The sequence below is a fragment of the Haliaeetus albicilla genome, chromosome 9, assembly GCF_947461875.1.
Source record: "Haliaeetus albicilla chromosome 9, bHalAlb1.1, whole genome shotgun sequence".
Classification (NCBI taxonomy): domain Eukaryota; kingdom Metazoa; phylum Chordata; class Aves; order Accipitriformes; family Accipitridae; genus Haliaeetus; species Haliaeetus albicilla.
Genome location: NC_091491.1, coordinates 32,748,214 through 32,773,706, shown reverse-complemented (window position 1 = coordinate 32,773,706; position 25,493 = coordinate 32,748,214). Strand labels below are relative to the sequence as shown.

Sequence of the window (25,493 nt, the reverse complement as noted above, 5' to 3'; positions counted from 1 at the left end):
GCAACGGGAGCCCCAGAGCTGCCTGGTGCCAGGCACACCAGTAGCAGCAGCACAAATCCTTCCCTTCTGGCTGCTGGAGGGGAAGGGTGAGGCAGGGGGAGCCCCCACCGTGTCCCCAGAGCCCCTGTGAGCCACAGGGATCACATCCTTCTCCCGCACACCCTCCAGCTCCGGGAGGAGGAGGAGGCCAGGATGCACAGCCCTGCGGTGGCTCAGCCCTTGGGGTCCTGTTCCCAGCAGAGACCCTGTGACACTGACTGTGCCCTGCAGAGTACGTCCCCAGGGTGTGTGGAAAGTCCCATCTCCCAGACCAGGGACACCATCCAGCCCTCCCAGGAGAGCAGAGGGAGCAGGTCACCCCCTCCAAGCTGAGGGACCCACCAAGGTGCCCTCAAGCAGTGCCACTGCCCCCTGCATCCCTGTGTCCCCAGCATCCCTGCTAGGGAGGGCAGTGTCCCCCCTCCTGCTGAGCAGGGACCTGGGAGAGGAGTTGGGGGACAGACAGGTTCAGATTTAATCCTGGATGTGAAAAAAAGTGCTTTTCGCACTCATTCCTGTCTTTTGGGCTTAAGCCCCCACTGGGGACCCCCCCCCCCCAGCCTGCGACAGCCACCCCAGGCTGGCCCATGTTCTTCCACGGGGGGGTCACCAGGGACGTGGGGGGGAGCGGAGGGGCTGTGGGGTGGCTGGGCAAGAGAAGGGCAGACAGCTTGCAGGGGGGTCTGGGGGTGGGGGGCATGAAACCAAATGCCCCCCGCTTTCCCTTTCTGCTTTCCAATTCCCTGAGCCGGTTGCCTTGGGCTGATGTGTCATTTGTTCCTGCCAGGGAAGAGGGGACACCCCCCCCCCCTTTAAATTCCTGCTATTGTGGAGTGGGAGGCCGGGTTGGACCTGGTTGTTTAGATGACATCACCGAGCAGGTTGGGTTATAAAATGAATGAAGCAGAAAGCCCAAGTTCACTAGCTCGGCACTTCGCAGGCGGCAGGAGGGACCTCGGGGCTCCGCTCTGAACTTTGACTCCCGTCGGTCCCAGCCTCTCCCCGGGGCTCCCCTTGGCTTCCCACTGCCCCCCCCACCCCGGCCCCCCTCTCGCTCGGCCTCGCAGGATGCAGATCTCACCCTTGCTGGCTGGTGGACTTTTACTCGCTCTGCTCTCCGTCAGGCTGGAGGCGAAGCCGGCATCTCAGCTCCCACAGAAGGTATGGCTGGAACTGCCCCCCCGGCTCTCCCTCCTCTCCCCGTCCCGCTGAGGGTCCTAACGGCACAGGGGGGAGATGTGGGGTGACTTTGGGGTGGCAGAGTCAGTGCAAAGTGGGGTCCTCCTTCCCCATGGGCTTTTTGAGTTGCTAGGGGACCCCCCTGCTTCTTCTCCAGCCTGTCCCAAGCGTGCGTGTCCCAGGGATGTCAGCCCCAAACCAGGGGCTGGAGGGGAACGCCGTGTGCCCCGTACCCTGCGGGATCGGGGCCGGGGAGGGCGGCAGTCTGCTCCCCGGTGTCACCCCGGGACTCCGCTCCGTGCCGGGCACTGGGGAAGGGAAACAGACCTGGAGTGGGACGGGCAGCAGGTGCACGGTGGGCAGGGTGCGAGGCCAGAGCCCTCTGGGCAGCCCTGCCCAAACAGGCCAGGCAGGGACACCCGGGGCATCCCCCCGGGGAAGGGGCACCCCAAAAGGGGGTGTCCCAGGGAGCTGGGTGTCCTGCGATGCTGAGGAGGAGGGATGCACCGGAGGCCACTGACACTGGGTGGCACTGCCCCGAGGGCTGGGCGCAGAGGCAGGGACACGGACTGAGGGGTGCCCCAGGACAGCCGTGGGACAGGACTGGTGGTGTCCCTGTAAGGAACTGGGGTGCAGGCTGCAGAGAAAGGGGTGATACGGGGGGGGTCGGGGAGATGAATGGGGGTGAGTATCCCCAGGGCTTGGTGGGCAGCAGCCCCGAGCAGGGAGACAGACGGGGGGCCTGTGCCCCCTGTAATTGTGGGTCAGAACTGGAGGAGTGGGGGGACCCAGCGAACATTAATTAGGGGAGGGGGCATTAATTAGGGGAGGGGGCAGCAGGGAAGGGGAGCCCTGATCTCCCCACTGCTGCTGGGGACACTCTGCAGGGCAGGGATGTGGGGAGGGCTGCTCAGAGTAGTATCACTCTCCCGGAGCTGAGCTGGGGGCAGGAACTCCCCCCCATAACTTGAAGTGGCCTGAAAGATGGCAGGGGATGCAGTGACCCCCCCCCCAACTGGTCACTGCGTCCCCTGCCAGCTTTCAAGCCCCTTCAGACTACCGGGGGGGTGGGGGTGTGCAGTGACAGCAGCACGGCTGGGGGTGTTGCACCACCAGCCCTTTTTTGGTGGGGGGATGCGGTGACCCCAGCCGGGATGGGCACGCAGTGACCGGGAGAGTGCCGGGGGGGGGGGGGGTCCAGGGGGAAAGGCACCGCTCCGGTGTGGGCTGGGGGGATGCTCCAACCCCAGGGCAAGGAGCATGGATTTGAGGAGGGGGGAGGATGCCCTGGGCACAGTCGCGGGGTGATGGGTTGCACTGGCGGGGCGGGGGGGGGGGGGGGGGCGACGTGCGCACAGACCCCAATCCCCGCCGTGCATCGTGGGGGGGGGGGATACACCGACCCCGCTGCGCGTCCCTAATGGGGGGGTCCCCGCCCCTAATGCGGGGGGGCTGAGGGGGGCGGCGGGGGGCGCTGTGGGGCGGCGGCTCCCTGACCCTCTCCCGCCCCCCCCCCCAGGCCTCCCGCGGCTCGACGGCAGCAGCGGCGGCGGCGGGTCCGCCCGAGGCGGCGGCGGAGCGGGAGAAGGAGCGGGACAAGGAGCGGGACAAGGAGCGCGGCAGCAGCAGCAGCAGCAGCAGCGGCGGCGGCGGGTCGGGCCCACGGGAGGCGCGGGAGGCGCGGGCCGAGACGCGGCCGCGGGCGGGCTGGGCGCGGCTGCTGCAGGACCCGCCGGGCCGCCGCCACAAGGGCCTCCATAAGAAGGGCCTGGGCAAGGGCTGCTTCGGCCTCAAGCTGGACCGCATCGGCGCCATGAGCGGCCTCGGCTGCTGAGGGACCCCTGGCGGTGAGCGCACGGACGGGACGGGACGGGACGGTGGGTGGGTGGGTGGATGCTGCGGGGCGCTCGGGGAAGGATGCGCCGCTCCGCCGTACGCGAGATGCCAGCGGGTAGGGTTGCATGTAGTCAGCCCGCTGAGCCGCCTGCAGACCCCGGCGTTGCTGGTGGGTAGAGAGGAGGACCCCGAAGTCGGCCTCGGTTGCGCTCCCACCCTTCCAACAACCCTCCTGCTGCCCGGCTTGCCTGCCTCTGCAGAAGGGTCAGAGACCCCGGCCGTAGTTCAGCGCTCCCGCAGCAGCTCAGGCTAGATTCCCCTTTCTGCGTGAGCTAGACCCACAGGCTCCGAGGAGGATGCGGAAGGAGCTCCAGTGCAGCCATACATTCCCAGTTGCTCCCTGTGCTTGACAGACACAGGTGACCTATGGACGCGTGTTAGGAGGGCAGGGTACCCCCTACTCGCCTGTGATGGGACGATTAGTGAGGCACCTGTCTCAGCCATGCTCCAGTTCCCTTAATTTAAGGAAAAACAATACACACGTGCCCCAGGTGTCTCCTAGTTGTGGTGACAGCCAAGGGTAGCACTTTCCTGACTCAGACTTTACATCTGAGGAAGTTACGGGACGCTGGGACAAGTTCTTCCCACAGCACTCCACAGCCACTGTGCTTAGGGGCCAGTGGGCAAGAAGCATCATTTCCCTGCAGTGACCAGTTTAGGAGGAACACGGCAGCTCCTCCCCTGCCAGCTCTTCCCAAAGGTGATGGGGGGAAGCCAGGCAGCGAGGCACCAGTCTGGCCTGGTCCCTGCCAGCAGGTCACAGGCAGATGAACTCACACCTGGGGAAGCGCTTGCCCACTGCAGCCCAGGCCACTCACTCTTCTCCCCACGGCATGGCACTGCCACACCCACAGGGACATGCCTTGACCCTGCAGTAACACAATCAGGCACAGAGGGGACCAGATCCAGGCATCCTGCTGCTCTGCAAAGCAATGGGAAGAGCAGGGCCCAACGGTGCCCACAGGACGCCAGCGCTGGTCCATGGCCCTGCCTGGAGGGATGGGTGCTGCTCCTCTGCTCCCTCGTGTAGTGGCTCCTCAGTACTCCCAAGGAATCACCCGACTCAGGGCTCTAAGAAGCACACGCACACTGTGCAGCCAGCTCGCACCCATCCTCTCTTGTTAAATTCTCATCAGAAAAAAAAGAGATCTCTGCTAGACCCTGGGCCAGGAGGAACAGCATGCTTCCCTCAGCCTCTCCCCTAAATACCAAATAGCCAGAAAGCAAAGAGTGAGCTTCAGCTTGAGCAAAAAAGCTGAAACGTCTTCTGTTGACTTCAGCATCCCCTGGCCCCATGCTAGGATTATTCTCACAGGGGTTTCATCTTGGGACGGGTAAGGGTGTTGTATGGCAAGAACTAACAGGCACTTTGTTCTCATTCCTCGCAGGGCTTTGAATCCATAGTCCATTTTCTCCTACCGTGGCCAGGCAGGGCCATCCCCCAGGCAACGCCTACAAAAGCAGAGACCCCCCCTGGAATGGACAAAAGATGTGGCTGTGTTTTTCTTTTTGGTACGAGGAGTCATGGCACCAGCTGTTTTGGTTTTGTTATTTTTTAAAAAAGCGCTCTCTATCTTATATATATTATATATACAAACACTCACCAAGACAAGGGACAGTGCTTTTTCCAAGAGACTGATGAAGCCAGCTGTATAACGTTGCTGTTTGTAAATTCATGTCATGCATAAATGTATTTATGTTGTAAAGCTATTTATATATTGTTTATAAAGAGATATTTATAAAAAAATTATTTATGTAACTAAATGAAAAGTCAAGCATTGTAACATTTTTTGTCCTAAGTAGTTGAAAAACTTAAAAAAAAAAAATCATTCCATGTGGCATTTTGTAACCTGTCTTTATTTATCAAATTCACATACAATTTAAATGTCAGATTGATTGATTTTAACAGAGTTAAAGAAGAAATTGTTCAGATGTTTTAGAAAAGTCAGGAGCGAGAGAAAGGCCAGCCGATATTTTAAGCTTTGATCCCATATGCAAAAGTAAACTTGCACCCAATCCTGTGATGCTCTGACAGACCAAATCCTGCCTGGTGCTGCATGCAGCTGCAAGCCTTTGCAGAACACAGCTGAGCTCCCTGAGAGAGCACATGGCCTCGGGCAACTCATTTATGCCCAGATCCTGAACAGCACCAGTGGAAATAAGCCCATCATGTTCAATAGCCTAGATCCAGACTGATAGCAGCGCAACAAGAACAGCATTTGGCCTAGACACATTTTAACCACTTCCAGTCTGCAGGTTTGGGTCCAAATTTTGTCCCGTAACTATAGCTTTATCACTGGGCACTGTAGGGAGACACAGTCCCTGCTGACAGCAAGAAAAAGACCATGCTGGATCTGGCCCCCAGCTGCACTAACGGAAGCAGAGCTTTATGCCAGAGGTGCTGTTACTCTAGAATCCAGCAGCTCACTAAGTATCTTGTTGACATTCCCATTCGCCAAACCTTTGCCGCTAAGCTGTAAAGTCCCTTCCTCCAGCAGAGATTTATTTAACTGTGCCTGGGACAATACATAGACAGACCAAAATATACTGAGGGCTGTCTGGTAAGGATTCACGGACACAGCTGTTGCTACAGCTTCTTGCTATGTAAAGTGCATGAAATAAATCGTTAAAATGACTTGGAGCTCTAAAGGAAACAGCAAGTGAGGGGGTGGGAAGCGCAGCAAACACACAAACTCCTGCATGAAGGCTCTTTGGTCTCATTCTTCAAAGAGGCCTTAGAAGAAGAAGAAAAAAAAAAAAAAAAGAAAAAGGAAAAAGAGTGGCAGGCACCCAGCCCAGCCGTGACGGGAGTCACAAATTATGCCCTGACCATTGTAGTGGGCTGGGAAACAACAAGCATTATGTTCTGCTGGGCTCCGGTGCCTAGGATAGGGCAAAAAGAAAGTCACCAAGACCTAGAGGCAGAGAGGTCCTTTTCTGTAGCAACCACCAGGAAACCATAGAAACCTCCATCCAGACTCTCCCCAACTATTAGAGAACATTAAAGTTTACAGAACAAGTAGATTCATCCAGACACCCAACAGGTCAATCAGGTTAGGAGCACGCATGTGACATTTCTAGCCTCATACGAGCAAAGCCTCCATCACAGAGAGGTACCCACCTCGCAGTGCCCACAGAGTCCAGCTGGATGGGGAGCAGCAGCTGACAGACGACGAAAGACGTTGCCTATGGGGAACAAAATCAAGACCCTGGGAGGCTGGGCTGGGAGGAAGGCAGGCAGGACGGGCAGCTGGCAGCTCATGCCCTGACTGAAGGTCAGCTAGAACCCTCCAGAGATGTCTGTAGGTAATGACAACTCATTGTCAGGGCTCTGTGAGGCAAATATAACACCCATGAAGGTCACCCTACCAGCTCTGCACACCTTTAGAGGGAAGGAGGGGCTGTACCAGGAGCTCCTAAAGAGATGCCCATTAGAGGGGACTGTCCACTGTCACCCAGCAAACCTAAGGGACAATACGGAATCACTTACTGTGCAGACCTTGCACATCAGGTCTGAACAGTGGTGTAAGAAGATGGTATGCAGGTCCCCCTCAGGGTCCTGGTCCTTGAGCATGAAGCCAGAGTAGTGACTGCAACAGAGTACCAGGCTGGGACCAAGGTGGGGCCAATTCCTCTTCCAGTTTTGGCTTTTTGCTGCAAAGCCAGAGCTGGAATGAAACCATCTGCCTGGTGACAGAGGGTCTCTCCTCAACAGAGCAGAGGGAACTCAGTCTCAGGAATTCAATCCACAAAATATGACCACCAAAGTGAGGCACAACCTGAGTTTAGGTTGGGGGAGATCCCAGAGATCACAGCCTGGGGTTGCGTATGGTCTGGATTCCCGTTTCTCCTCTGCAGCGTAGTCCAAAGGGAAAAGCGCAGCCCCACAGCACGGGTTCCTTCTGTCCACTGGGCTTCCTGGAAAAGAGCAAGCCCAAGGAAAAGGACAAAGCTGCATTGCAAAAGGACACAGTTTGGCAGAAGGAGAGTGATCAGAGCAAGAGCTCCCTGTGCAGAGGGACAGGATAACAGCTTGGCTCCTTGCTTTGCTGCTTCCGCTCTGACCAGGGATAAGTCACCCTGTCCCTCAGCATGCTGGTCTCCCATCTGCAGGACAGGAACACTGTGCCCATGGCGGGGGTGTGAGCTGATGTGCAAGAGCACTCAGGGGTGAAAGAGCACTTGGGAAAACTTTCAGATCCACTCAACCTTAGCATCCACGTGGCACAGCCAGACCGGTGGATCTGATGGGCAGAGAGTGGCATTGTGAGTACAGGTCAGTTTTCAGAGTGCTGACAAGCACCTTCCTCGGTTCGATGGACAGGCCAGAATGGGAAATGGAAACGGCTCATTAGAGCACAGCAAGCACCTGATAAGGCCACAATTGGGTCTCCCTGACAGGGCTCAGTAGGAAACAAGGCCAGCAGGAAAGAGGGGCCACAGGAATCTAATTAAGAGGGGAGGAGGCATCACGTGCAGCATAAACAAATTGACCTCACGTCACTGCCTCCCTTGTGGGCCAGCTAGGTCAAATCCTCATGACATCCAGTAAAAGCATCCAGGGCTGGCACTGGAACACTCCCTTGCCACATCCCAGCCCAGAGACAGCATAAATGAACAGCAAGAGCTGTCCTGAATGCAAGCTGCAGCCTCACGGGAGTGGCATCTGACACCTCAACAGCAGGCTCAGAGAATGGCATTTAACAGAGGTGTATACACACACCTGGAAGCGAGGGTAGCAGGAGTCCCAAGCTCCTCTGTCCACACTTAGGTCAAACTAGCACCCATGGGACCTACAAGCTTTCTGCATTACCAGCTGAACAAGCAGTAGCCACATTCAGCTTCCAAGTGGGAGTACTTGTGACACGACATAGGAACAGTCTTGATTTCTCCTCTCCAGGAGCTATTCCTAGCATGAGATGAGCCATAGGCCCCCAGCCTGACAAAGCACGCTGCTCTTTAGTGAAAAAGAACAAAAGCTTTCTCCAGCACTGTTGTACAAGTGCCTTGCAAAGCCCAAACAGGCCAGAGTAGACCTTGGAGCCCCCACAACAGGAACACAGCTGCCCTCTTAATGTGTGGGAAATCAGTTCTGTTCCCCCGGCCCACATTGCACGTTCTTCCCTGGTACCATTAATGCAGCCTTCCCAAGGTATTTATTGCTGAAAGGTTACAAAGCGTAGCTCAGGTGACAGCAAATCCCAAACCAACAACGAAAAAGAAAAGCCCAGAGCCCCAGAGCAGGAGAGCAGTGGAATTTTCCACCTGGAAAGGGACTTCAGGCATTGAGCAGGGAGTGCTGGGGCAGCAGCACACATGCCCCTGCCACTTGCTCTACGACTTCTATAAGCATGGGCTGCTTCCCTCAGAATGCAGAAAAACAAAGGGAAGGGATCACAGGGCAGCTTCCAGAGGGAGCCTGCGCTTGACACAAGCGCAAGTTGAAAACAAGAAGGGAATTGAATTCAGGCACCTTCCTGTCAGTCAGCAACTAACCTTGTCAGAAGGGATGGCAGCACTAACGGAATCAGGCAATTCATTAGGTTGGGGCACACAGCAAAAGCCCACACTCTCTGGAGCAGAACTACAGTGAAAATCCAGGGTAATGAGTTGCAAACTGCCTTTGTAAATGACACTTCTGCAGTGACTCTGGCAGGCTGGGAAAAGAGCTAATAGGAAAATCATTAGGTAGCATCCCTTTGATATTGTTGAAAACGGCACAGGCTATTTTTCCTGCCCCCTCCATAATTAACCTGGTATATTACCCATAATACTCCAGGCCTATATTCCCACAGTGGACCACCTCATTTGCATCAGGGAAAAGAATGGTATGGTACATAGGAGGAAGATGACTTCTAGAAAAGCTTAAAAAGCTTTAAGATTCCCCTCCTCCTGTATACATGCATCTTCAATTCCATTAACAATGAACCTCCGCCCAGCCAGGAGACCAAAGCACTTTACAGATCTCTGTCACAGAGTCAGCATGCAAGAGAGAGGCTGTCCTGGGAAATGCAGCTGAGGAGCTGATTTGCCCAAGGTTGCTTTCTGCAGCTGTAGCAGAGCTGGAACAGAACAGAGCTCTGTGCTTTGCCCCTTATTTGTAACACTGTCCTTGTCCTTGATTTCCATTATGCTAAACCAGGCAACAGCCTCCGCCTCCCTAGATGCAGAACAGCTCTGAGGAGCAATGCCTACCCACCTGGCTTGTCTGCCAGCAAGGAGAGGTGTCATCTCACAGTCGTGATGTAAAAGGAATAGCATCACAGCTGGCGGGTGATCCTGTAGGAACTGGTGCTCTCTAACAGCTGCGAAGGTGACAATGAAACACCAAGACATTACTTATTGCATCAGTGCAAGGCACCCTTAGGACTGTGCTGATCATGAGACTGTAAGTGAAACATTAGGGTTGGTGAGATAAACAGCATCTTCAGGAAGAGTCTGGAGGGCTAGACAGCACAACTGCCAAACTTCATACCCATGAAGATACAACCCTACAGTCAGAGAAGCTCAAAATACTGGCAAAAAGGCCAATCTCTGATGGACCAAGGCTTCACTCACCCACCACAATCAGCTATTCTGGAAACACAGAGGTATCGCGTGTGCACAAGCATTTGAAAAATGCCCTAATGATACTGAGATTCACAAGTCTTTCTATAGGAGACCTGGAGCTGTGGAAGGGTGTCCTATCTTCTACTACAACTACTTGAAGCAAGGACTACTGGCACAAATTATTTTGCGCTCTGTGGGGAAATACACATTTCAGGACTGTTAAATGACCTTATGGCATCATATTACTACCTAGAATTTCCAGTGTGCATGCTCATTCACTAGAGCAGGGACATCTTGTCTTCTTGACGAGAAAAAGCCATGGTCACAGCTATCACACTCATGCAATTTGTAGCCTGTAGCAAATACATCAGAGCATCTCACGAGGTCTACACACTGTGGGAAGCTGCAGCATGTGTGCCTGTGTATTTGAAGACAGGGAGCAAAGTGCTGCTCTGCCCAATCCTTTGCCTGGTTCACTAATCAGAGATGGAGGTACCACCACAGTGCCACTAAGAAGCAGGGTACAGCAAGTCAGGCTACGGGGTAAATACACTTCCTTTACAGTACACCTCTCTATCTTCAATCACTTACCTCTGGTAGCTCTGTGGTAGGGCCAAACTTGATGGAATATCAGCAAAATGTCAACAGTCCCTGAGAGACACCGACCTTCGCCATGGAGCAGAGTGAAACAATGACATATTTCTAAAAACTCTGCCGAGAAATTCAATCAGACTGTCAGGTTAAAATTCCATAATAAAAATACAAGGTTGAGGTTACAAGTAGGAACTGAGATCACTCTAAACTTTAATTTACATTTCCTGATGCCCCTAGGTTACTCTCTCTCAGATAACAAAAAAATAAACTAGAGAGATTCAGGTTTTGGTTCCCTTGCATTAGGTCAGATGCTATAAAGGACTTAGTGGGGCAGGGCAGGGAACCAACAGAAAACTTCGTATGGGAGTAGGTGTCAGATATGGCTAGCTAGGTCCTTATACTTGTGAGGCAGGTTCTTTACTTTCACCATTTGCCCATTATTCAGAATAACAAAGAGCAACATTTCTCCCCATTGCAAAGTTTGCAACAGTCTCAGATACTGAAGTAACAAACAGCAGCACCAACACACCTAGGAATGCATAAGCTTTGACTGTTTTACCCCAGCAGGAAGTGGGCTTTATGTGGTTTTAAAAATCGGAGGCCTCTTTAAACAGCTTAGATGCACTCCTATAAACCTGTACGGAACTGAAAGTTTAGGAAAAGTCTGGTGCACCCATGCAATTTGTTACATTCTGATACAGTTATCAAAGCTGATGGCACTCTTCCTTCTGCCTCCCCTGCAATGAGTAAGCCCAACTTCCTTTTTGCACACAAGGACCAATGCATTTTCCCTTCATAGGATAAGCAGAACACTACAAGCAAACACAAAGACACCCACTGGATTCTTTATCATTTTCCATTCTTCCAGGAAGAGAAAGCTGTTCAGCAAAATTCACTTTGCAGTGCTGCTGGGAAAATGGCCATCTCTTACCACCACTCTCTTCTATGGGAACAAAAGCTTCACTTTCCCCAGCTTCACCCTGGAGAGCAGCTCTGCAGGTCCTACTCCTGTAGCCAATCCATGGAGAGAGACCTGCAAGCCTGCATGCAGCTCCACAAGCACCCATGGGATTTCAGAAGTCTGCACAAGACTGATTGCAGGATGGGTCGCAAATCTGAACACAAAAGGGTCTGTCAGCATCACTGATTTTCCCTCCTGCTCTCGACAGAAGACTAAGCTAGCATTCAACTTATCTAAGGAGGTGAGGAGGGAAATAAAAGAACAATAGATTTCGAGCCAAAACTTTTTTCTGTAAAAAGATTGACATCAGCACTGCTTTATCATGTTCCAGAATTGCCTGATGTTAGCTGGTATCAACTGAGTCACAGCAGGAATGCCAGGGACATTTGTTAGCATGAGGCACAGCTTTAGGGCTAGGGCAGTCTACCAGCACTGCAATCAGCTGAGATCCTCTCTTCCATTTTCCAGCTCAGTGCTCAATTCCATATTAAACAAGCACTAGTACAAGTGGAGCTACAGAACACGAAGCTAGACAATAAAGCCCTGAAGAGCAGAGGGAAGGCAGCTCCATCTACTTTGTCTCCCTCCGGGTGGAAGCTGCAAACAGAAGTTCAATAGCTCAAACTCTGTCCTGCTGCAATCTTGAAGTGAGCTGCAGCTGGAGCAGCCCATTGCTGCCATAAAACAAAGTAGGGCAGGATGCTCTCCCCACATCAGGGAGCAGTGTCCAGCAGTGCTCAGACAAACGGCGGTAGCTGCCTCCAGCAGGCACAAGCAATACATGGGAGTTTGCATCAAATCCACCTCTGCTTCCATCTCCCTCTTGCCCACAGTTAGGCTCCCCAGGCACTTCCCACTTGAAATTTTCCGCAATTTAGCCCCCACCAGCCCCTAATTCACACAACTCTGCTCCGAGCTGCTGCCCTCCCTGCACTCACAGGGAGTCAATGCAGTCTTTATCTGTTGTCCTTCTCAAACAGCATAGCACCTCCTGCATCCTTCCCTGTTAACAACTATGCCTTCTGCTTCATTCCTGGAATAGCTTCTAACTCTTTCCTTCAAGCCAGATTCATTAACCAGCTGCTGCAGAGCTGTTTGCCTCCCCCAGGTACTCTGTGCATGTCATTTGTTAATGACTCATCTCAGACTGGGCTCATTGCAAAGACACCCCCCCTCCTTTTGCGGCACCAAGCGCATTGCTGGCACACCAGGAAAGCCAAACATGCAAACAGCTCAGTTCCCTCCAATACCCCATTCCCTTCTCTGTCCTCTGTCGCTGTCAAGCATGGGACAGCTCTTTATTGAAAGTGCTATTTCCTCCCTTGCTTCTTTGCTGATCAAAGGCAATGTGTACCGAAGCATAAATAAGATCTTCACCCCCAGCCAGGCTTTGAGAACAGCAAAAACGTAAGAACAAACTCAGAAACTTCCAACACTAAAGAAGCTTCAGCAAACTAATGTGACTCCTGTAACTGGCAGGGAATAAACACCAAGGATGCCAAATTCACATCTATTTCCCCAGCAGACTGCGGCTTGCCGAGGAGCTAAAATGACTTCCAATGGCATTTGTATTCCTCCTGTCTCTTTGCAGGACTGATACTAAAAATGGGAAGGAAAGAAAACAGCTAGTGAGGACCACAGAACCCCTCCTCACTAGTCAAATCTAGTGAAGAACTGGATGACCAGTACACTGCAGCTGTCCACGCAGGAAGCCAGAAACGGACTTAGTTCATTTCCATCACACAGATCTATTAGACTTGGGCACAAAAAGTCGACCTACACCTCCTGAGAAGCTGTCAGCTAAACACTGGGAGAAGCTAGTACAGAAACTAGTACTGCCACTGCTTGAGAAACAGTTCCCTTAAGATATAGGGGAAGGCTTCGTGCTCTGGGTTTATTCACTTAACATCCTTCCCTAGGAATTTTTTGGCTAGCATTTCTAGGGGGAGAGAGAGTTGGCAGAGAATCAGAAACCAAGGGACTTGACCCAGAGGCAACTGGATGGGAGGTATTTAGATCCACCTCCCAAGATTAGAAGCTGGTGTGCCTGCACTGCAGAAGAAAAGGAGAGGAATTTACTTTCACAAGTGTACAAGTCCTGTGACTGAGGACTAAAAACACACAGATGGCAAAGAATTCTGGTAGCAATAAGAGGAAGGCACGTGCATTGCACAAGCAAGTGCAGGTGACAGCTGGCTGCAGGACTGGAGCATTGTCACAGTCCTTTGCTTAAACAGCTCTCCTGCCTGCTCATGGAAAGCCCTTCTCTTTACAGCATGGAGTGAAGTGAAATGCAGGGGCTGAACTACAAAGCAGTGCTCTGCTAGACCTAGAGGAAGGAATTGATTGGCCTAAGTCAGAGCACAACTACAAACCTTCCACAATCAGGCATCAAAGATCTTCAGGCTCAGGACATTGGGCTCAGCTACTGGCTTTGCCACAGATCCTTCTGCACAAATTTGGACAAACTACTGACAAAATGGGAAGAGCACTTCCCTGCCTCGCCACTGCATCAGGGAGATTAGTCAGACCTTCTGATACTATAACATCAAGAACCAAGTAAATGCTCAAGTGAACAAGTGCTGTTGGACTACGAGTCTAAAGCAGCCTCAAAGCCAAGACTCCACACTCTGACATTAAATCAGCATTTTTAATTTTTTTCTAAAATGTGCTTTTTTGTGAATTGCTGTTTCAATGCCAACCCCATCCTCCCCCCTAAAAAAAAAACCCACACCTTGCCAAACTAGGTGCAAATCACCTGAAGTTAGTCTGTAACAAATAAAAAACACAAAACAAAGGCTGAAATGCTTTAGAATCACAACAACGTACAAAAAAAGGGAGGAAAATACAACCTGAAAGTGTTCAAAATTCAGAAAGCCTAGTCAAGTCCATTGCTTCAGCAAGGGGATGCTGCTGCGACCCCTGCCAGTGGGTCCTGGGCCACTAGCCTGCCACAATGCTAAACGGGCTCTTCTCCCATGCAGACCACTGTCGCTAGCATCCAAGGAAGAGCAAATGCATTACCCTTTGAAGGTATCAATAGGGGAAACAACTCACAAGCAGCTCTGGGAGGTCACATCACATTCAGAAGGAACACAGTTTCTAGTATGCCCCTAACCACCTGCAAGAAGGAAGGCTTGAAAGAGCAGCCTGCTTCCTCCTTATAGTATTGATGCCTCAGAGATGCAGAACAGTGCTTTAAATCTGTGAGAGATTAAAGGGCTTAGTAAGGGCAGTAAACAAACAGTTAAGTAAACAGCCCAGCACTGAATCTCATCTTCACAGGGCGAGGTAGTGCGAATTTCACCCCAGTTTAAAATAGACAGGGGTAGTGGAAAGGCTGAAGACTTCCTTGTAAAGCAGTTCCTGGCCTAGAAACCTTTCTGCGGTCCCTTTGGGAATGAAAAGATCTGTGTTGATGGCTTCCTCACTCCCAGCCTGGCTTTGGTAGCCACACTTCAACCCTGGGATTCAGACACTTGCTACAGAAGTTCTCCCAGGATCTGATTTAGTACAGCATAGCAGAGCAGCTTCCTCAAGGTTAAGCAGCAATGAGACTGGCTGGGAGGGAGCAAAACTGTTCACAGATATTTTTTTTTTTTTTCCTGCCCCTTTTCATTAGTCCCTCTCTTTAGAAGTCCCTCTTTACAGGGCCAGAACAGGGACACCCTGGAAATTAATAGAGGCTGCACAGTGTAACTTAGCCAGGTGCTGCTAACTGGGAGCTGCAATCAAACAGGGCTTTTATTTGCCAGCCTGGAAGTGACTGGCCCAGAACCCACTGAAAAAGGAGACACAGGCCCTTTTTTGCTCCTCCTGTTGTCACTCCTAGCTGAATGACATTTAGATGGTATGTTCTAGTGACGGCTGGAGACCAGCCCTTTGACTTTGGACATCTTCTTTGTGGGCTGCCTTTGTTCTGTGTGTGGAGGGCACTCTCGCTCTACCAGCTGCTGTTCCATCTCCTGTGCCGACGACGAGGCTGTAGCTTTTAATGTTTTCTTTATGTTTGTGACCTGGCCAAGAAGAGACAGTGAATCAGCACCTGCTTCTTCCTCCCCTCGCAGTAGAAACTCTGTCCATAAACACATTGAAAAAACCCTGGAGTATAGAGTGGAGATTATGAAATAAACTCTCCCACCAGAAACATGCTCTGTACTTGAGTTTATTAAAGGTAATGTTTCATCCTCAGTTAGAGCCAGGAGTTGCTAATATTTCCAGTCTGGGTCCAATATGGAGTAACTAGAGATCACTGTTTTGTTGTTTTGGTTTTTTTTTCCTAAGAGACAACGACACAATATTGTACCACCTTTCTGGCTGGCTGCAGGGACATACTGCTGCCTTGGTGCAGAGGGCAGCCATTCTACCATTACGTTGGCCAGAAGCAGGAAGGACAAAGGAGATTGTGAAAAAAACAAACTTACGCTTAGGACAGCACTTGAAAAGGGAGAATGCCATTTGGCCTAGCTGGCTGTCTGAGCCACAGATATTTGCTAGAAGCAGGAACAGAAATTGGTTTTGTGGGAGGCAGCAGTAAAGCTTCTACTACTCTAGCTGAAAAGGAGAGATACAGCACCAGGCACCACACTCTGTCCCCTGGAACCCTGTAGGGCTCACCAGAAATATAATGAGCAAACCTTAAAAACAAAACAAAACAAAACAAAACAAAAAAACACAGGCCAAAACAAGTTTAGGAGTCAGGTGTGCCAACCCAGGGCAAAGGCATCTGGCAAACCAAATGCACTACGGATGCCAATCAAGCCGCCAAGCATATGCTGCTTCAGAAGGCAAACATAAACCTGCAGGGATGCAGCACTCTGCAAGAAATAAACCCTGAGCAAGTGTCTCGGGAGGACCATTTTCACCTTTACAGCTGTATTAGCCAAGATTTGTTCTCACAAGTAAATACACATCAGCAGGGGCTAAAATCATGTGCCCGTGCTGCCATCTACTGCCTAGCTGCATATGGAGCAGAGGCAGGAGCGCTCCCAGGTCATGCTGTTGAAGACAGCATGTCAAAGCCCTGTCTGGGTGCTCAACTTGACCCCAAGAGAAAGATCCCAAAGGAAGCTGTTGAGAGCACTTTTTGCAAAAGCAATGAGACTCGAGAGATTTTATTAATTACACTTTCAGGTTTAAAACAAAAAGAACTGTTTTTTCCTTCCTGCCTTGTACAAAAGGAACAGAATTGCATCAAAGCTCTGTGTTAAAAGCACACTTTTCCTAACAAATCAATTCAGGAAACCACAGCTAGTGCAGCCACCTAGCCTAAATTTATAAAAATTTATAAAGAAAAGTACGAACCTACTCAGAGTGGGCAAGTTTGATGTTTGTGGTGTTACTAGCAAACAGAAGCAGATGTGTTTTCTTCCTACCCCAAACTACCACATCTGATTTGCATGATTGCTAGCCTACTTCAGAGAAGCCATGACCATTAACCAGGTGTTAGCAGCTTATTTTCTTCAGTAAACAAACATTTATCAAAAAGGATAGACCAGTATGAAGTGACTCTGTACCCACCTCCATCTCTACCTGCTGTTGAGTTCGGTGATGGTTCTCTTTGTATTGGTTGGCTCTAAGTACTTGCTGCTCAATTCCTAAAAGAACCGCTTCACAACCATCGCACCTGCAAGATACAAACAATGTCAGTGTTTACGAGTCCTCTCTGGAGCAGCTCAATCTGGCAATCTGAAAAGTCATGATCACCTAAAAGTTTAGGAGATTATTAAATTTATACTTCCTGCTTAAAGATTAGAGTTCCAAAAAGCTGGCAAGAAAAAGCTTTGCTGTTTACTCAAGGTATTTTGCAGCATTCTTCAGCTAGTCCATGTTACTCTTACCTGCCCATCAAAAACTAAGTGCAGGTTCAATGCACTTTCAACTTCCTTTTCAATCAGAATTACTGCTTAAACAGGGATGCAATGCATTTTTCAAAAGCAAGTAAAATTTTAAAATTAAACAAAAAAGTCAGATTGAGAGAATCCCCCTGCCTGTTAAGTGTTCAAAAGACAAGAGCACTCCTCCAACACAGAACTCGTAACTGGAGAGGACAGAAAAGAAATTGGCAGTGGGTTCACTGTTAACCTTCCAAACAATGCTGTAAGGCCCTGGAAGCTGCCAGAGCCCTCCCGCCGTGAGGGGATTGAGGGAATTGGAGTAGAGAAGCAAAAAACCTGCCCCCACCTCAGGACAGCATATTTTCCCAGCAGTTTAATTACTTTTCATGCACTCATTACCACAGCAACTAGGAAGCACTTCCCAGTCAGCTCAGAACCTGCCACAGCTCCACAGTCTACAGGGGAATTTGGGTGAGAAGGGAATCCCACAAAAAGATGAGAAGCAGCTTCCTGGCAAAGGTACAAAAAGATAGTACCACAGTCCCAACACGGTTGCATGCAGCCTGCATTTGCAGGAACAAAGAAAAGGCAAACAAAGGCATCTGAAACTTCAAACTTGAAGAGACATCCCCTCCAAAGAACTGTGGTTCTCTAGAATTAGCCCATGCAGTTCTCATCACAGTGAAAAAGGCTGAACAGTAACAGACAGTTCTGTTTCCCTTATCAAGTATAACAGCAGAAAGGGGAGTGGCTCCCTCCATGCGACCATGAGTCCAGTTTGGAACGTCTGTTTGTAAAGGCCTTGACTCCTTGCTAGGGTTCTGCCATGTAAAAACTACATACAGTGAGAGCAGAATCTCAAGACCTAGTATAGTTTGGCTTGATATGTAACACAAATCGAACCCTAGATGGGATCTTGGAAAACTTGCCCAATAGACTCCTCCTCCAAGTGCCTACTTACAACATAAGACTCCTGATTAATGGAACATGGTGAAATTGATCCAGCACTTGAAACTTTGAGGAATAAGAAAAAAATAGGACAAGCTATGTACAAGGAAGGTGGAGAGACTCACTTACCATTCCTGGAGCGTTTTGACAATGTTACTGATGTCCTTCTTCTGAATGTCTCTGCCAATACAAAAATCCACCTCTAGCACCTGGTTTCGTTGATCCAACTTTCCCTGGATAATATCTGTATAAACTGCTTCAATAATCAGATCTTCCAACTCCCTCAGATTCCTCATATCCAGGTCCTTCAGCAACACAGAATAGGGAATGCACTAAAAACAGCAAGTCCAAGAATAAGTTAACAGTCCTAGAGCCAAAATGAACAGCTAAGTCCCAGAAGGTCAAGACACAAATGTTTATTGTATCCTACACTTTAACCTGCAAATACAGTAGTAACTGATTGTGGCAGAACAAACGCCTGCTACTAGGCTACATAATATTCTGACACAACCTTGGTAATCCCTGAAGCTTTGGCACAGCACGTTCTGGAGGAAAAAAAGGTAATGGGATTGCAGAAGAAATTAAGAGTATTGCTTAGTTTTCTCTGAACAAAAAGTCATGTTTTTAAGAATGATTCTACAATTCCAGCAGTGAAAGAAGCCATACAAAGTTTCCCAGGCCTTCCTGACCAATTTGCATGGCAGTTCAGGCACCCCCACATCTCATCCATGGAAGTCCATTAAGTTAATGTCCCAAATGCCCCATGAGAGGACACTGTACATTACAGGTACTTTCCTAGTTGCAGGATTTTTCATGAGTACTCATGCAGTCCGATACAACTTCAATGCTGTGGAATTGATGCCATTTTCAAAACCAAAACCAAACAAGAAGACAACTGCTATCATACACAGTGTACTTTACCTTCATTCTGGAAGCCAGGCTTACAATCGTCAAGTGTTTCAGCTTGTTCTTCTGAGTCACTGTTAATTCAGGCAGGTTATCTTTGTTTGCTGTTAATGTTAAAAAGACAAGATTCAGGACTTTCCTTCAAGGATTATGTAATCCAGGCTGCAGAACTTCAGGCTAGTTATACTACACCAAACCCTGAAAGGCTGAATTCTTCCAGCTACTGTGGGTGCTGGTGAGCAGAGAGAGCTGCTGCTGCTGACAGATTAGCACACCCAGGGACAGAGGGGAAAAGTTAAAAAACAAGTTGGCAATTCCATTCTTCTCTGCTTCTTTAGTAATTCTAGTTTTGGAATTAGAACATACTTCACATCTACACAAGTGATGTCCTACCAAAACAGTTGGTCAATGCTTTGTTTCTACCACCAAGTCATTTTTATTTCATTAACAAGCTGACAGAATAAAATCTTGCCCCTTTGCTCATCTGGCTGTAAATACAGTAAATGTTTTATTTCTCTGAAGAGCTGCAGAATTTAGGGTTGAAAGTGTAAAGTACCAGGCTGAGGAAGAGAGGAGAAATTATTAATCTAGATGGCCTCACTGTCATCCATGTGCCTCATGAATATTTAAAAACAGAAAGGAAACTGGCAGCTTTCCAAAGCAAAGAAACTCTTTAAAATATCTGCTTTAATGGAAATTAGTGTTTCAGGGCCACTCAAGTTCTCCCATCCATCCCACCTCAATGCTCTACATTTTGACTACTTTTCCCCCTTTCTCTTTCTTCACTAGAAAAGGAAGAACGAGCTGCATTGTCACATGCTGGGACGCAAGACTCATGCACAGCAAACATGCTCTAATCAGTCACAGAATTCATGAGGCTCATGTTGTTCCACAGCCACTGGAATTTCCAGTCCTTGCACTTACAGATGCCATTTCTCCTTACAGGAACTAGATAGCTTATCCACCACAGTGATAGCCAGCAGTATGACAGAATTATGTTACACTCTGTAATGGTTTGGATTAGGCTGCTACTCACAAATGAAGTATTCAATTGTAGCAGAATGGAAGCATAAGCACCAGAGATAAAAGCACACCTCGACAGATAGTAAGATGATTCACACATAGTCCTTCTGAAGCTGTATAAAAGTCATTATTTCGATTTGTATTCTAGCTAAGAAATGCTTCATTTTGTTTCAGCAATGCCATAACAAAATAAAAGGTTATCCCATAAACTATATAGGTTTTTATAAATAATGCAGAACAATTTTGTCTAAGTTTTCTGCAGCTTTCATAACCGGCGTCATCTAAATTTCAAAACAGATGTCTGAAATTGCACTCTGCAGAGGTAAGTGGCCTGCGAACATCAATGAACCCTGCTACAGACCAATTCCATCCAGTGCTGCAGTCCAATCCAAACCAGTAAACCACCATAGTCTCTAGCCCTTCCTCCACATTTCAGCAATTAAAAAGCACATATGACCCAGAGAACCCCTATGAGCCATTCTCCTCCCAGGCAAATTCTGTTCCTGGACACTTTCACCCAGCCACACTACACCAGGTACCACAGAAAGCAAAGAACTCCTCTGGCAATTCTAAAAGGCAAAGCAGTCTTGTACTCTGCAAACAGGCGGCAGTCTCTTACCGACATAGTCTGGGTATGTTCCATATGCAAACAGGTTCAGCAACTGGAAATAAGCAGCATTAGACCCTTCAGCAAGCTGGATAGGAAGAAAACAAAAGAAATTCCATGTAACACGGTAACAGCCAACACAACCCCAGTAGGCAACTTCTCCAGAGAATGTTTTAAGTCTACATAGTGCAAGCAGTACCCAGAAGAGCAATTATGTCCCAATCTTAAAGAGCTGAACCCTTTGCGAGGCCTCTTGAGCAGCAGCAAATTTCAGCAGTTTTAGAGTCAAGATGATCCAGCCATTTCTATGTACCAGAACTTAACTACAGTTTGGACTGTCAACTGCTTTGTGCGACACCTTAGGAGGTAAAAGAAAAAGGCAACTCTTAATTTCAGCTGACATCCTACAGGGCCAGCTCTTCTCATCAAGTGACAAGGAAGCAGGCAATGGTGTTGGTTGGTTAAGCATCCTTGCCATTACTGGGAAAACTGAGACAGCTTACCTGCAGAGGCACAAAAACTTCAAAGCAAAGCAAGCTAGAATATTTTAAGTGGAGTGTATTTGAAAGTAATAGCACTCCTCTCACATGCAAACACTTCACTGGAATAACTGCAGCACCAAGCAGTGATTTTTATTGAGTGTTGGTTTGTTTTTTTTAATACCATTTGCTGCACACAGATCCAGGAAAAAAAACAGTACTTGCAAGTTGATGCTGAATAACCATAGAGGCATTTTTCAGCATATCTAAGAGCCCGTTTGGAAAGCAAGACTTGCTGTAAGCCACACTACCCCAGCTGCAGAGACACTCAACCTAGATTCTCTCATTGTAGCAGAGGGGGGTGCTGGCGAGGCGTTCTCAGTAAAAGCTCTGGAACTCACTTTCCACCTTGGTTTGAAATGGTTTGGATTTGGTTACCACCCAGGCCTGATACACTAGACGTCTGTTCATGAAGGCTTTTGGAGAGCATTGAAGTTATGCTTTCCAGGACATCGAAGCAGTAGAAAGGGATTTTTTTCGTTGTTGGCTGGCTAGGTGCCTTCTTAAAATTGTTACTGTGCTGCTGCCAGGTTTTTGCTGTATTAGCAATTGCATTAAGGTAGCAAAGCTTTATATAGGTATTTTTTAACATCTAATACATAGAGGCAAAAGCAACGTCAATCTCTCATACGCAAACCTCTCAGAGCCAGGATAAGTTGCACCAGGCCCTTCCTAGCACAGAAATTTCATGCACAAGCTGTCTGTGGAAACTTCTAGGGATTCCTTATACCAGGAGTGCAGAAGGGGTATTAGGATAGAAACTCATCTCTTACCTCTCGCACATTTGTTAACTCCAATAGTTCTCCAAAGACGTAAACCCCAGGAGCCTCCAGCACTTGATTTATAAGAGCAGTCAGAGCTGAGCCACTTGTACCTTTGGCTAGTAAAATAAACTGCTCTAGAAGATTGCAGGATGGTTTCTGCTCTCCTGCCATTCTAGGTTTTCAATCTGTCAATAAAAGAACATGATATTAATACATCCTTTCTCTGCTGAATTCTGTCTGGCGGTGGATGAGCAGGTACGCTCAGCATAGTAACGTTTTGGTGTCGGCAGAGCCAGGTTTTTCTTCAGCATTCAGAGGGCAGGCCAGGAACCCAGCAGGTTCAACTGCTGATTTACCTGGGGAGCAATAATGATTCACGCAGTATCTGAGCAAAATTTCTGCAGACTGTCTGGTCAATTCCCTAAAAGGATCTACTTCTGCTAGTAGGAAAGGAGCTTAGATTTTTTCAGACTATTCCTTCTACTGATGCTGCCAAATAATGCCAATTGCAAAGGTGTTTATTATTACATCTATTAGAGGCCAGCTAAGACTTCCTCCTTCCTCATCACATAGCTTCAAACCAGCAACTAACTTAATTCTCTGTGAAGAACTGATCCACCTTGCAGGCCCATACATCGTACCTTTTCCTTTGACATCAGCTATAGACAAAGCGTACATATATAATTCCTGTTGCTTTCTGATCCTAAAAGGCAAAAAGAACTGTGGCCTCTAAGTAGCTTACTAGTCTACACTGTACAGTTAAAGTGTTCTGGGTTAACTGGAAAGCTTAAGTGATGAAAATACCCTTTCTACAAAGGCTCTATTTCAGTCCCTGTGAAGAGAGGTTCTTTGTCTTTAGCTGTTGCCTGACATTTCTGGTGTGCATGTTGTCTCCCAGCACCCACATGTTGCTTTTGAAATGCAAAACACTGTTTATTAACAAATTCAACAAAACAAGTTGTTTGTTTACAAACAACTAAGAAAAAACTTCCAAAGCGTATTATTCAGACACCAAAGAATTTAGCAGATAAGGGGTTTTTTGTGTTATATTTGTATGGGATAATTATCAAGTATAGCATGTAACCTTTACTCTGGTGAAGAAAACCAAACACCAGAGAACCTGTCTCATTCTGTGTGACCACTGGGACAACATCTGCCCTTGTGGGGGTAGTACAGTCACACAGGTGTTTGCACTGTTTTACCATGCCTAACCAAATCAAGACTTGCGAAGGCAATGCAGCCAGCTTCCTGTATTAGTCAACTTCTAAAAATACACGTTAGTCTATTCCATTACACCTGCAGGTACAAACGGTCCCAAACTGAGCAGGCAATCTTTTGCACTCTCCACACAAAGATTTCTCGGTTCTCAGTGTAAAGTCTCTTTGGGATTCTTTTCATCAAAGGCACATGTACAGCCTGACTGAAGAGTACCTCAGTTTGGACCGAGAAATCCCTGCAATACACTAAGACTCACTGTGGCTTCCTAATACACCTGAGGGTACATCAGTACTGATCTCCCAGCTCACAGATAAGGAACAGACACAGAGGACTGACAATTTTCTCAAGAGAGCGCATGAAGTGACTGAGCTGGGAATGAAATCCAGATTTCATGGTTCCCGAGTTATTGTCCTCCCTGACAGGTAATCAAAACACATGCTGGTGTATGAGGTTACAAAAGACTGGTTGGCTTTATCCATGCCCTGCTAGGAAAGGAATGCCAGTTCTTTGCCTCTTTCCAAGTTAACGTTCAGACAACTGCGTTGCTATTGCAACCGGTCTGCACAACCGTGTTCACCGGCACTACCTCGCTGCTCTTTCCACAACCGACTTACCCTGGTGAGAAGCGACTGAAATACAAACGCGAGACACTTCAACGAAGCTTGCCCAAAGGCTACAACCACCCACACACGGGGATAAACCGGGTTTCTCCCCTCAGTCACGCCTTGCTGCCGCCTTTCTAAGGTACCTGAAGGGGTTTCAGGGCGGGAAGCTTCACGCAGACCCCACAGGAGGGAGGCGGCCAGGCCCCGCGACCCTCCCGTCCCCACAGACCCCCGGCAGGGCCCTCGGGCCCCGCCGGGCCGGGAGCCGTGCCCCGCCGCAGGAGGGTGATTTACCCGAGGTCCCGCCGCGGGGCCCTCTCGCCCCTCACCACCCACCCCGGTCCCCGCTCGCCTCTCAGGGCTCGGGGAGCCGCACGCCCGAGCAGCGCCGGGACACGGCCGAGGAGCGGGGAAGGGTCGGTGCGCGGAAGGGCGGGCTGGCGGCTCCTCCCTTCCCCCGGCGTTACCTCTCAGCTCACGGCCTCCCCGCCTGGCCTCCCGCCCTGCGGCTCCCGGCGCCGTGCCCGCCGCGCCTCAGGCCGCCATGATGGCGGCGCCAGTGTCCCGCGCGCGGCTCCTTCCCCCGGAACGCGCGGCCGCGGGAGGAGCGTTCCGTCCCCGGGCGGCCACAGGGCCCGAGCACCGCGCCCCGGCATCCCTCGGCAACCGGGTGGCTGTGGCCGGCGCACGCCCGTTCGCGGCGGGGGTGAAGCTGGCTGGGCCCCCCTCTCCCCCGGAGCAGGGCACGGCAGGCTGGCTGTGCTGGCGGCGGCTCCCGCGGAGCTTTGGCACGGCAAATGCCTGAGCAAATGCCGCCTCTCCGCCTCCACCGCGTGCCGAGGAGCTGTTTTAATGACAAGCGAGCGAAGTTTCTGCCTCTCTCTCTTGGGCATGTGAGGTGCCGTGGCAGCGTCGTGGGGTTTTGGCACTCCAAAATGGCCTGTGCGAAGGGCCGCCGTTGTAAGGCCACGCTGTAGCGCGCGTTCTTTGTTCTGATGGCGTGGCGGCGCAGGTCTGTTTCACAGGTACGGGTCCCATTCCTCTTTTGAGTCCTTGCATGCGCCACAGCCTTCAGAGAGGATTACACTTCCATTTTACGGCAAGAACCGGGCAATGTCAGAGAAGCTGAAGTGGGGCCGTTACTAGATTGAACGGTTGCGCGGGGCAGGACGACGGAGGCTACGAGCTGAGCCCCTCGGGCCAGTCCTCCTGGGGTGTGAATGGAAAAATGCCAAGAGATGGGGTGAAAGACCACAAGGTGCTAGAACTGATTTTAAACTCCACAGAAAAATGGCTCATACAAATGACAAACCAAAGGCCAGAGCTCGGTCTGTGATGTGGGGGAGCAGGGAGCTGGAGGGGTTGAGGTCCTCTCCAGGACACAGATCTTGAGGGTATAGAAGACCAGGGGTAGAAACAAGAGGGCTTTTGGCGTTGTTACCCTCCCTGAGGTCTGTACACTCTTCTGTGCCACGCTGTGAATAAAGCGTGCTTCTGTTAAAAATCCTTTAGCTGAGAGCAAAGTGCTTCTGGCTTTCAGTCAGCTAGTCCCTGAAGATCAAACCATGGACCAGCACCGTCAGGAGGGGGGAGCTTTCAGGGAATGAACATCAGAAACTATTAGGAAAACTGATGGGGCTTAGCCTGCGCCTCAGAGCCATCCGCAGTGGGTCCCCGGGGTCCCATCTTCCAGAGAAGGGGTGTCAGGCAAGCACAGAGATGCAGGTGTCGGGATGCTGTTGTGACACTCTGGGCTTCAAAGCAAATTGGATGTAAAAAACCAGGCCCCGCGCAGCAAGGGAATGCAGCCAGGGCTATAACAAGCCAT

At 49.8% G+C, this 25,493-nt stretch overlaps 3 protein-coding genes across 13 annotated transcripts in view; 2 read left to right on the top strand and 1 right to left on the bottom strand.

Annotated features, from left to right (window-relative positions):
* The first annotated feature begins 973 nt into the window (after positions 1-973).
* On the top strand, positions 974-4,953 carry NPPC (natriuretic peptide C). Its single transcript, XM_069792501.1, has 3 exons — positions 974-1,200; positions 2,738-3,065; positions 4,503-4,953. The coding sequence occupies exons 1-2, from the start codon at positions 1,108-1,110 to the stop codon at positions 3,050-3,052; spliced, it is 408 nt and encodes a 135-aa protein (XP_069648602.1). The 5' UTR covers positions 974-1,107; the 3' UTR covers positions 3,053-3,065; positions 4,503-4,953.
* On the bottom strand, positions 4,951-24,271 carry COPS7B (COP9 signalosome subunit 7B). Of its 11 annotated transcripts, none has more exons than XR_011326209.1 (9): positions 24,133-24,271; positions 21,852-22,027; positions 20,552-20,627; positions 18,925-19,013; positions 18,133-18,335; positions 16,739-16,844; positions 10,255-15,234; positions 8,611-9,419; positions 4,951-7,032 (listed from the first exon to the last, which is right to left on the bottom strand). XR_011326209.1 is itself a non-coding variant. In XM_069792499.1 (7 exons), exons 2-7 carry the CDS (start codon positions 22,011-22,013, stop codon positions 15,076-15,078), a joined length of 795 nt encoding a protein of 264 aa, XP_069648600.1. In that variant the 5' UTR covers positions 22,014-22,027; positions 24,133-24,271; the 3' UTR covers positions 4,951-15,075. The 11 variants fall into 11 exon arrangements, 2 of the variants coding, with proteins under 2 accessions (XP_069648600.1, XP_069648601.1); XR_011326210.1 differs by having other exon boundaries at positions 4,951-8,783; positions 9,314-9,419; XR_011326214.1 differs by having other exon boundaries at positions 9,314-9,419.
* Positions 24,210-25,493, top strand: part of PDE6D (phosphodiesterase 6D) — a 45,208-nt gene continuing 43,924 nt past the window's right edge. The window contains exon 1 of the mRNA XM_069793042.1: positions 24,210-24,458. Coding sequence (XP_069649143.1) covers positions 24,210-24,458 — 249 coding nt within the window. The remainder of the gene's footprint in view (positions 24,459-25,493) is intronic.

What these genes read in the sequence shown, in the direction of transcription:
- NPPC (XM_069792501.1), top strand. Translation starts at nt 1,108, where the DNA reads ATGCAGATCTCACCCTTGCTGGCTGGTGGACTTTTACTCGCTCTGCTC. An exon ending in CATCTCAGCTCCCACAGAAG is followed by an intron (nt 1,201 to 2,737) that starts GTATGGCTGGAA and finishes CCCCCCCCCCAG; the next exon opens with GCCTCCCGCGGCTCGACGGC.
- COPS7B (XM_069792499.1), bottom strand. Translation starts at nt 22,013, where the DNA reads ATGGCAGGAGAGCAGAAACCATCCTGCAATCTTCTAGAGCAGTTTATT. An exon ending in AGTTAACAAATGTGCGAGAG is followed by an intron (nt 20,628 to 21,851) that starts GTAAGAGATGAG and finishes CTTCCTATCCAG; the next exon opens with CTTGCTGAAGGGTCTAATGC. An exon ending in AACAGCAGGTAGAGATGGAG is followed by an intron (nt 15,235 to 16,738) that starts GTGGGTACAGAG and finishes CTTCTTGGCCAG; the next exon opens with GTCACAAACATAAAGAAAAC.